This window comes from Nannospalax galili, unplaced genomic scaffold (assembly GCF_000622305.1).
Source record: "Nannospalax galili isolate Female #2095 unplaced genomic scaffold, S.galili_v1.0 scaffold309, whole genome shotgun sequence".
In the NCBI taxonomy this organism is placed as follows: Eukaryota; Metazoa; Chordata; class Mammalia; order Rodentia; family Spalacidae; genus Nannospalax; species Nannospalax galili.
Genome location: NW_008359589.1, coordinates 1,795,065 through 1,805,499, shown reverse-complemented (window position 1 = coordinate 1,805,499; position 10,435 = coordinate 1,795,065). Strand labels below are relative to the sequence as shown.

The 10,435-nt window shown below is 43.2% G+C and overlaps 1 protein-coding gene across 2 annotated transcripts in view; it reads right to left on the bottom strand.

The window, feature by feature from the left end:
* The window catches only part of Lemd1 (LEM domain containing 1), a 30,047-nt gene that overhangs the window by 4,229 nt on the left and 15,383 nt on the right, over positions 1-10,435 (bottom strand). For both annotated transcript variants that reach the window (XM_029558791.1, XM_029558792.1), the window contains exon 4: positions 2,445-2,521. In XM_029558791.1, coding sequence (XP_029414651.1) covers positions 2,445-2,521 — 77 coding nt within the window. The remainder of the gene's footprint in view (positions 1-2,444; positions 2,522-10,435) is intronic.

The window sequence follows — 10,435 nt, the reverse complement described above, 5'->3', positions numbered from 1 at the left end:
ATCTTAGCCTGAGCTGTTGGCAATATAGTTACCATCCCACAGGGGGATCGTTTTGCTCAAAAAATTCTAATACCTCTGGTTAAACCCAGCCATCTTGTTCAAGGAAAAAGCAGAGGAAATAAAAACTTTGGTTCATCCGATGCTTATTGGGTCCAAGCTATTACTCACAAAAACCTATGTTGACTTTATGGCTTAATGGAAAGAAATTCGATGGCCTCATCGATACTGGAGCTGATGTTACTATTATTTCTGCTGAGGCCTGCCCCACAGTTGAGACTTTGACTAATTTAAAAGGTATAGGACAGAGCCATAACCCAAAACAGAGTTCAAAATTTCTCACTTGGAAAGATTCCATGAATAATTCTGGTTTGATTAAGCCTTTGTGGTCCCTTATCTACCGGTAAACCTGTGGGGAAGAAATTTGCTTTCACAAAGGAGAATAGTTATGTGTAGTCTGAACGATTTTGTTACTGCACAGATGCTTGCTCAAGGATACAGCCCTGGCAAAGGATTAGGGAAGAAAGAAAATGGAAGGGTGTCACCCTTAGCAAGCACAGGTCAGAGTGATAAGCGAGGTCTGGGAAATTTATAATGGCAGCCATTGACGACCCTGCACCCTCAAACTATGTGGATCGTATAATCTGGCAATCAGATGATCCAGTTTGGGTAGTTCAATGGCCGCTTACAGCAGAAAAGTTGGCAGCAGCCACTCATTTGGTGCAGGAACAACTTGAGGCAGGGCACATTGAGGAGACTTGTTCCCCATGGAATACACCCATATTTGTTATTTAAAAAAGGTCAGGAAAATGGAGATTATTGCAAGACTTGAGAGCAGTCAATGCTACTATGGTCCTCATGGGAACTTTACAGCCAGGTTTGCCTTCTCCAGTTTCCATACCACAAGGATACTTTAAGATAATAGTAGATCTTAAGGACTGTTTTTTCACTATTCCCTTATATCCTGAGGATTGCAAACGCTTTGCCTTTAGCCTTCCTTCTATTAATTTTAGAGAGCCTATGAGGAGATACCAGTGGAAGGTTTTGCCTCAAGGAATGGCCAATAGCCCTACCCTTTGTCAGAAGTTTGTAGGCGCAGCTCTTCAAAATACCAGAAATACTTGGCCATCCATGTATATAATCCATTATATGGATGATATTCTGATAGCAGGCGCATCAGGGGAAGCGGTATTACAATGTTATGCTCAGTTGAAATCTGACTTATTTGATGCAGGTTTACATATAGCACCTGAAAAGGTACAAACACAGGATCCCTACTCTTATTTGGGTTTTCAGATTAATGGGCAAAAAATAACTAATCAAAAGGCTATCCTTAGACTTGATAAACTACAAACCTTAAATGATTTCCAAAAACTATTAGGTGATATTAATTGGCTACGTCCTTATCTAAAGTTGACCACTGGGGACTTAAAGCCCCTCTTTGACATCCTTAAAGGGGATGCAAATCCAACCTCACCCAGAATGCTTACTGAGGAGGCCAGAGTCACCATACATAGAGTTGAGGAAGCAATTAGTAATCAGTTTGTTACCAATATCGATTATTGCAAACCCTTATGGCTTGTGATTTTTAATACTCAACTATCACCTATGGGTCTTCTTTGGCAGGAGCCTGATCATCCTATTATGTGGATACATTTACCTGCCTCCCCCAAAAGGGTATTGCTTCCATATTATGATGCAGTGGCTGACTTAATGATTATTGGTCAGGACCACAGTCGTAAATATTTCGGTATGGACCCTCTTCATATTGTACAACCTTATACCAAGGATCATATTAACTGGTTACTTCAAAATTCAAAAACTTGGCTAATAGCTTGTGCTAATTTTCCGGGAATTTTAGATAACCATTACCCACCTGACAAGCTCATTCAATTTTGCAATCTGCATACCTTCATTTTTCCATGCATTACTAGCCAGCAGCCTTTACCTACTGTCTTGTTGGTTTTTACAGATGGCTCCTCCAATGGGATGGCAGCCTACACTTGGAACAATCAGGTTGTGCAGTTTCATACCAACAAAACTCTACCTCCCGAGTGCTGGGACAAAAGGCATGTGCCACCACGCCTGGCTTAATATTATTCTTATGCATCTCCCAAGATACAAATAGTAACAAATATTTCCAAACCAGGGCTTGGATTCTGGGCTCAGCTCCTTGAGACTTTGACATCCCTTCAGCCATATACACACCCCCTTTTCTCTAAATATGAGCAACAAATAGATGGACTTTGAAACAATGCAGTATTACAAGTCTTTCTCTTTGATCTCAGCAGGTTCTTTACAGGAGTCTGAATAATGAATTTCCCCCCATAAAATCAGTGTCTTTTTATGCTACAAAAGGCTTTACCTGAAGCTAGGGATGTAGTTCAGTGGTAGAGCTCTTGGCTAGCATGCCCAAAGCCCTAGCACACAGGACTATCAGGCTTTACCTGGTCCCCTTGGTGGGCTTCTGGTTCAGGCAGTGGGTATCCAAGGGTCTTCCTTTACTAGTAGAAGCCTCAGGTCTCTGATAAACAGAAAGAAAATGCTAACAGGAATTTATTTGCAATGTTTTATAACTTGGTTTTTATTCTAGAAAAAAAAATCACTTAATTTAAAAACAGTTCCAAGTTTTTGGTATATCAGGTAGCTTAATATTTTGTAACCCAGACTTCAAGTTTGTCTTTCCTTGGCAATTAGCAAAAGCACCAGTACTGTGAGGTAATAGTTTACTTCAATGACAACAGATATCTGAGCAACTGGGGCCATGTGGAAACAGCATTCTGTTCCTAAACATCAATGCTACTTTCTGTCTTTTTTCACTTGTTTTTGGTTTGGATTTTTTCCCCTTTTTAAATACAAGCATATGTTATTCTCATGCAAATAATAAAGTTATTTTTAAAATGTTAGCTGTGAACTAGTACTAAGAAAACAACTTAGGAAATAAACCATTTCTCTGTAAGAGGAGCGTAATGGGACAATTACGTTTTCTTTTTCAAAACTATTTCATGATGTCATTTTTTTCTTTTCTTTTTCTTTTTCTTTGGTCTTTTTGAGATAGGGTCTCCCTGCAGCCCCAGCTAGCCTGGAACTTGCTATGTAGACCCGGCTGTCCTCAATCTCATATCGGATAGAGAGATCTGCCTGCCTCTGCCTCCATCCCCCTAGTGCTGGAATTAAAGGTATGCACTACCATGCCTGGCCTTTGTGTGTGTGTGTGTGTGTGTGTGTGTGTGTGTGTGTGTATGGCCTGAGTGCATGTATGTATGCAAGTGTGTGCATATATGTGTGGGTGCGCATACATGTGTGTGCCAGAGTTTGACGACATCTGCTACCTTCTTCAATTACTTATACACTGAGGTAACATCTCTTGCTTGAACCTAGAGCTAACTGATTCCATAGTCTACTAGTCAGTTTGCTCCAGGGATCCTGTTTCTGCTTCCCACTGCTGGGGTTATAGGCATGTGCCGCCACGCCCACCTGGCATTTACCATTTATGTGGGAGCTGGAGATATGAACTCCGGTCCTCACACTTGTGTGGCAAATGCTTTAGCTGCTAAACCATCTCCTCAGCCTATAGTTTCAATAAAGTTAAAACTTAGAGCCATTTGTCTCTTCCTTGTGAAACAAAGCTGTAAAAGATTAAGGCGTTAACACACAGGTGATTAAAACACCTCCTGTCATGGGGTAAAAGCATCCAAGAAGTATTAATAGTAACAACTGTGATAGTGATTATTAATTTTGAAGCGAGAATACACAGAGATTGTTGAGAGCAATGAAGACTTTCTCATCTTAAGTGAGCTGAGGGCTGTGACTCAGGGCTGGAGTACCAGATGTTCACAGTCACTAACACCTCCACTGAGTCAGTGACTCCAGGTCCTTGTTTTGAGAACTTCAAAAAGCAAAATTCACAGCCAACAAAGGGTGAGTTTACAAAGGAGTTTTTATCATGAAGAGAAAGCTTAAAGATGGATTTCAGAATTCCTTGTAGAAAGATAGCAGAGCTCCAAAAAGCAAGCAAAGCTCTGGAGGGGACCCAAGAGAGAATTCAGGAAAGGCGGGATTAGCTCCCCATGTCCCCAGGGGAGGGGCCCTGAAGGGGGGATTATCGCAGGTTGAGTCGATGGGGAGGGGCACATTGTGTGCACAGCTACCTGGCCAGCTAAGGAGGTGATCACTGCTGTCCACACACTGTTCACCAAACTCTGGGAGTTGCTGACCCTTGGCCATTGGTCTCTGACCTTGCAAGCATTGCTGGTCTCTAACCTTGGCAAGGGTCTGCCTGCTGTTAGTTAACTCCTCACAACTGCTAAAATGTAGGTGAAGTTAGCGCTGACCTTGTATTTAGCTCCTTGTCTCAGAGGTCTGGGGTGGCCTTCCTCCTGGAATAGGTGGAGGACTTTTGTTTGTTTGTTTGTTTGTTTGTTTTTGTCTTTTTGAGACAGGGTCTCCTTGTAGCCCCGGCTGTCCTGGAACTCACTATGTAGACCAGGCTGGCCTCAAACTCACAAAGATCTGCCTGCCTCTGCCTCCCAAGTGCTGGGATTAAAGGCGTGTGCCACCACACCCAGCAAGTGGAGGACTTTTTAGAAGTCATTTTTACCCATAATTAAGAATATGTGAAAGGGTAACAGTGTCTCACATGTTTCTGAGAGGGACTTCATGGGAGCAACTGGGTGTGGACACTGCTTTGTTTACCCAGAGCTCTGTCCTTCCTCTTACTGGTCAGCTAGGTTAGCTCATACCCAGCTGCAAGTCCTTTTATTTCTCATCCCTAATGTTTCCAATCATGCTTGGAACCCTAATATTCTATTTAATCTTACACCTGTTCTCACTGTAACAGTTTCATGTTGCTGATTTTCCTTTTCTTTTTCAATGTGGTGCCAGGGATCAAACTCTGGTTTCTCCTTAATTGTCCATTCATACTTAGATTTTCTGTGTCCAGGTCTACTGCTAACCACCACTCACTCAGCACTGGGCCCCATTCACGACTGACTCACAGAGATCTGCTGGATGGACCATGTTCCTCTTTCCTGGTAAGTTATTATGGTCAGTCCATTTGGAGATGAATCTGAGGCACAGAAAGGTTAAGAACCTTGCCTGAAGTCACATGGTGACTCTGCCCAAACATTGTGGAAAATTCCTCTGCACTAAGACCAATTTCTATAGGAAGTCTTTATTACTCTCATCCACACAAGTTAATCTTCCGCTCTGTATTCTGTAGCCTTAGTATACATGGTATAGTGTACTTAACCAGAACTTTTATTTATTATTCATCAAACATTTGTTGTGTTTTGCTGAAGTGCCAGGACTATGAAGAACAAAGATTTCAGATGAGACTGTCACACCAGCTAGAGGGACAAGAACAAGAATGGGCCTCCCATCACTGCTGTACTGTCTGAAGCACAGGACAGGCAGCCAATCCCTGGTGAGCCACTGAAGATCCCAGAGATGAAGACTCGATGCTGCCACACAGCCAGGCTAGCCAGAGGGACATCTGACTACAAGACCAGAGATGCTGAGCCTGGGTGTGTAGAACATGGGACAACTGAGGGGACTCTTGTATTTTGGGATTACCAGAGCACAATGTATCAGTCTCCAACACACGCTGTCCATGATGTTTGCTGGGCATCTAACTCTAATGGCTGAACTGTCACTCACAGGCTGTCAGCAGATCCAAGGGCTTCAGCCTGGCAGGGTGGGAGGGTATTACCTCCCCACCCACTCATTCAAGTCCCTAGCCATAGGAAGGCTGCAGTCTGCCTACCCCTGCCTTCTCTGTCCTTCCCAGAGATGGTGCTCTTGCCTCTAGCTGTGCCCCTCTCCCGTGTGGGCCTGATAGTCCCAGCTACCTCCTGAGCACTGGCCTTCAGGCAGAGTTCCTTTCCAAGGTTCACAGAGAGGTGCCTGTTCAGGAAGAGGTATTCCAGCTAATCCCAAGGGTGCTGGAAAATCTTTTCTAGAGAAAATTTCCTTTTTTAAGAGCCTTTTTTACTCAGGGAAAAATTTAAACATACACAAAAGTAGACAATAGTGTAATGAGCCTCCGCATGCCTATCACATACCACTTTTTCTCTTGAAGTTAGGAATAGAAATGTTAAATAAAGCACTTAAGGGAGAAGTCTATTGAAAAATAAAATTATAGGATTTCACTGCTCTTGGGCAATCAAATACTCCCTTTTTCTTTTTTCCTGTCCTAAGTAGCTTTAGCTCTTTTATTCTTTTCCCTCCTTATTTTGAGACGAGGTCTTGCAATGTTGCCCAGGATAGGCTGAACTGCTGGACTCAGGCCACCCTTCTCCCTCAGCAGTCCCTGAGAAGCTGGGTAACAGGTGCTAGCCACTGCCCCAGCTACCCTACTTTAAAAAAAAAAAATTATTATTTTTTATTTTATGTGTATGCGTGTATTGCCTGCATGTAGGTAAGTGCACCCATGTCATGCAATGCCCGTGGAGGACAGAAGAGACTGTTGGATCCCCTGGAACTGGATTTACGGAAAGTTGTTAGCTGCTATGTGGGTGCTGGGATTCCAACCCGGGTCTTCTGCAAGGACAGCCAGTGCTCTTAACCGCTGAGCCATTTCTCCAGCCCTGACATTTTTATTTCTAAAATACAGAAATTATGTCCTGTCCACTTCACTGTGCAGCCATCAGAACCATAATAAACCACTAATCACTTATGAAGACTATCTCAGGAAAGAGGTCATAACATGTTGAATGGTGAACAGTGTAAAAGTGTGCGCTCACAGCAATCTCAGCCATCCACACACTGGATCCACACACGGGATCCACACACGGGATCCACATAATGGAAACAAATCTAGAAGGAAATTTAAAAACCTGAAACCAGGCTTTGCACTAATTGGTGTGTTTGTAGTTGATTTATATTCCATCTTTTAAGAACTCCTTTAGTGTGGTTATACTTTAATCTTTGCCACAAACAACATTTACAATGGAACTAAAAAATATTAGTGTTCACTACAATAATCATTTAGTGGGGGTAAAAGACACCCCAGGGAGATAGACTATCTTTGCTGCTTTCTCCCAGTGTGCAGAGCTGGTTGTTTTTACAGAACAATGAGACCCCAGAGCTGGCCTGGGCATGGCGGTGCACACCTGGAATACCAGCACTGAGGCAGGAGGACCCCTTTGAGTTTAAGATCAAGCCAGACTACATATGGAGAGCCTATTTTAACAAACAAAAAAGGGGTCCTGAGCAGGGAAGTGTGTAGTTTCCTTTGCTTCACCCATTTTCCTACACCCCAGCATGCAAGTCAGAATATCCTACCCATCTGCACCTCAGGAGCCAAAGCCCAGTGCTGGCCACGGCTCTCATGGTAAATGTAGTAAGAGATGTGCCCATACAATAAGCTAAGAGTTCTCTGTAATACTAGCTCATGCCTATCACTACACTAAGTATGTTACAAATATTCATTTAATCTTGAAACTGCCCTATGAGGAAAGGGCTTCTAGTAAGCCTGTTCACAGATGAGGAAGAAAGCATAGAGCATGTTAGCAGCTTGCTCCAGTCACGTAGCTGGTGAGGTGATGGTGCCAAGAGTCGGTCCAGACTGTATAGCCAAGTCTTTGTTCAGCATCACTGTCCTGGACAGAATGACAGAGTAGCTCCACCAGGCAGAGTTAGAGACCGCATGTCCTGAACGTCTATTATCTTGAGCAGTCAATGCACCTCAGTTCACTTAGTGCTTCTAAGATCCCAGAAAAAAATCATGATCGCTACTACTTTGTAGATGAGGAAACAGAAGCTTAAGGAGCTAATAATGCATCCTGGATAATACGATTAATGAACGTTAGATTGTGAAGCTTGGTTCAGTTTTTGTTGCTCTTGTTGTGTGGTGCTGAGGATGGAACCCAAAGCCTCGAGCATGCTGGGTAAACACTTTTCCACTGAGCTCAACCGCTCAACTCCAAAGCTCCCATACTTATATTTTAAACCCAGAGAGTCTGGCTTCAAGCCATTAATGTATTTTCTTCTTATCAGGAAATTCATCATTGAAATCATTGATTTCATATGGAAGAAATTGCAGTTGTTAGTTCTCTTCTTAGGCATTTCAGTAAAATTAGTCTAAAGACTTTCCAGGTGGACTATTTTGTACTAATTCTGTTCTACTTACTTATATCATCTTGACTCTGAAAGTGGATTATGTATGTGATCCCATGTCACACTGTATTATGTCTAGGGCCAGAATGAAAAATAATCAGCCCGTATTCTCATTGTCATGTTGCATAAGAATTGCATTTTATTTTTATTTGATTTGTTTCCTTTTTTTGAGACAAGGTTTCCCTATAGCCCCAGCCAGCCTAGCTATATAGACCAGTCTGGACATGATCCCAGAGATCCTCCTGCCTTTGACTCCTGAGTGCCAGGATTAAAGGTGTGCACCATCACACCTAGCTCATTAAAATTTTTTTTTATTTATTGTTGTATGTGTGTGAGTGATGTGCATGCATGTATGTAAGTGCACCACATTGTACAATGCCCCACAGAGGTCAGAAGAGGGCATTGGATCCCCTGGAACTGGAATTACTGATGGTTGTTAGCTGCCATGTGGGTGCTGGGAACCAAATAGAACTTAAGAGGAGGCAGTAACCACTGAGAAATCTCTCCAGCCCCTACATTTGATTTAAAAAAAATGACCTAACTTGACTAAAGCTATCACCAGTTGTCCAGGGAATAGTACAAGTTTGCATTTTCAGATGCATTTTATACCTTAGATGCAAAGTTAGCCAAAATGTTATGGCCAACCCCCCAGTTACAGGTAGTGAAGGAAGGGGAACTGAACGCGTTTCTACCTTCCTTTCAGTTGTTCTTCTAGGACTCCTTACCCTTGGACTTGGGGTGGGGGGTGGGGGGTAGGGAGACTCTAGAGCTTGGACATGGCAGCTTCCCCAACAGAAACACCATACATTTCCCACTCTAGTTTATTCATACTTTTAGGAAAAGGTTTATTTGTAGAATCAGACATTTTCACAGATAACATGTAACAAACTTGAAGTTATGATCTGTCCCTGAGCAGAAAAACAACAACAAATCTTTGGGATCCAAAGTTCTTTAAAACTGAATTCACCAGAGCCAGGTACGGTGGCACATGCCTTTAGTCCCAGCACACACGAAACAGAGGCAGGCAGATCTCTGAACTTTCAAGGCCAGCCTAACCTACATAGTAAATTGCAGGTCAGCCAGTACTACATAGTGAGACCTGTCAATAATAAATAAATAAATAAATAAATAAATTTCAGGGTTTGCCTGGACTATAGAGCAAATAATACCACCCTGGCAACTTTGTGAGACCAAGTCTCAAAGCAAAAAGTGAAAAGAAGGGTGCTGGGATGTAGCTTAGTTGACAGAGTGCTTGCCTAGACTGCATGAAGCCCTGGTTCAATCTCCAGCACTACATAAAACTGGTATGTTGGCAAATGCCAGTAAGCCCAGCACTCAAGAGGTGGAGGCAGGAGTATCAGAAGGTCATCCTTGGCTATATATTGAGTTGGAGGCCAGTCTGTGTTACATGAGACCCTGTCTCATAAATAAACAAACAAATAATGAAACAAAAAGAGGGCTGAGGACGTAGTATGCACCTAGTAGTAGAATGGTCACCTTGCATTTTGCATGTTGATCATATCCATCTACTCTCTTTCCACCTTCTCCCCTTTGTGCCCCCTTGTGAGTTTTTTGTTTTTGTTTTTCACTTTTTTGAGACAGGTTGACCAAGGAATCCTCCTGCCTCAGCCTCTCTAGTCCTGGGATTGCAGGTGTGTGCCACTATACCCAGATCTCTCTTCTTTTCTTGCATTTTGCATGTTGATCATATCCATCTCCTCTCTTTCCACCTTCTCCCCTTTGTGCCCCCTTGTGAGTTTTTTGTTTTTGTTTTTCACTTTTTTGAGACAGGTTGACCAAGGAATCCTCCTGCCTCAGCCTCTCTAGTCCTGGGATTGCAGGTGTGTGCCACTATACCCAGATCTCTCTTTTCTTGTGTGTTTGTGTGTGTGTTTGTGTGTGTGTGTGTGTGTGTGTGTGTGTGTTAAATATTTATTTGCCGGGCATGGTGGCCCATGCCTTTAATCCCAGCACTTGGAGGCAGAGGCAGATGGGTCTCTGTAAGATCAAAGTGAGTTCCAGGCCAGCCAGGGCTACATAGTAAGACTGTCTCAGAAGGAGAGAGAAGAGAGAGAGAGAGAGAGAGAGAGAGAGAGAGACAGAGACAGAGACAGAGACAGAGAGACAGAGAGAGAGACAGAGACAGAGACAGAGAGACAGAGAAAAAGAGAGAGGAGGCTGGAGAGATGGCTCAGCAGTTAAGAGCACTGACTGCTCTTGCAGAGGACCCAGGTTCAATTGTCAGCACCCACATGGTGGCTACAAGCTGTCCTTAACTCCAGTTCCAGGGGAATCCGATGCCCTCTTCTGACCTCTGCAG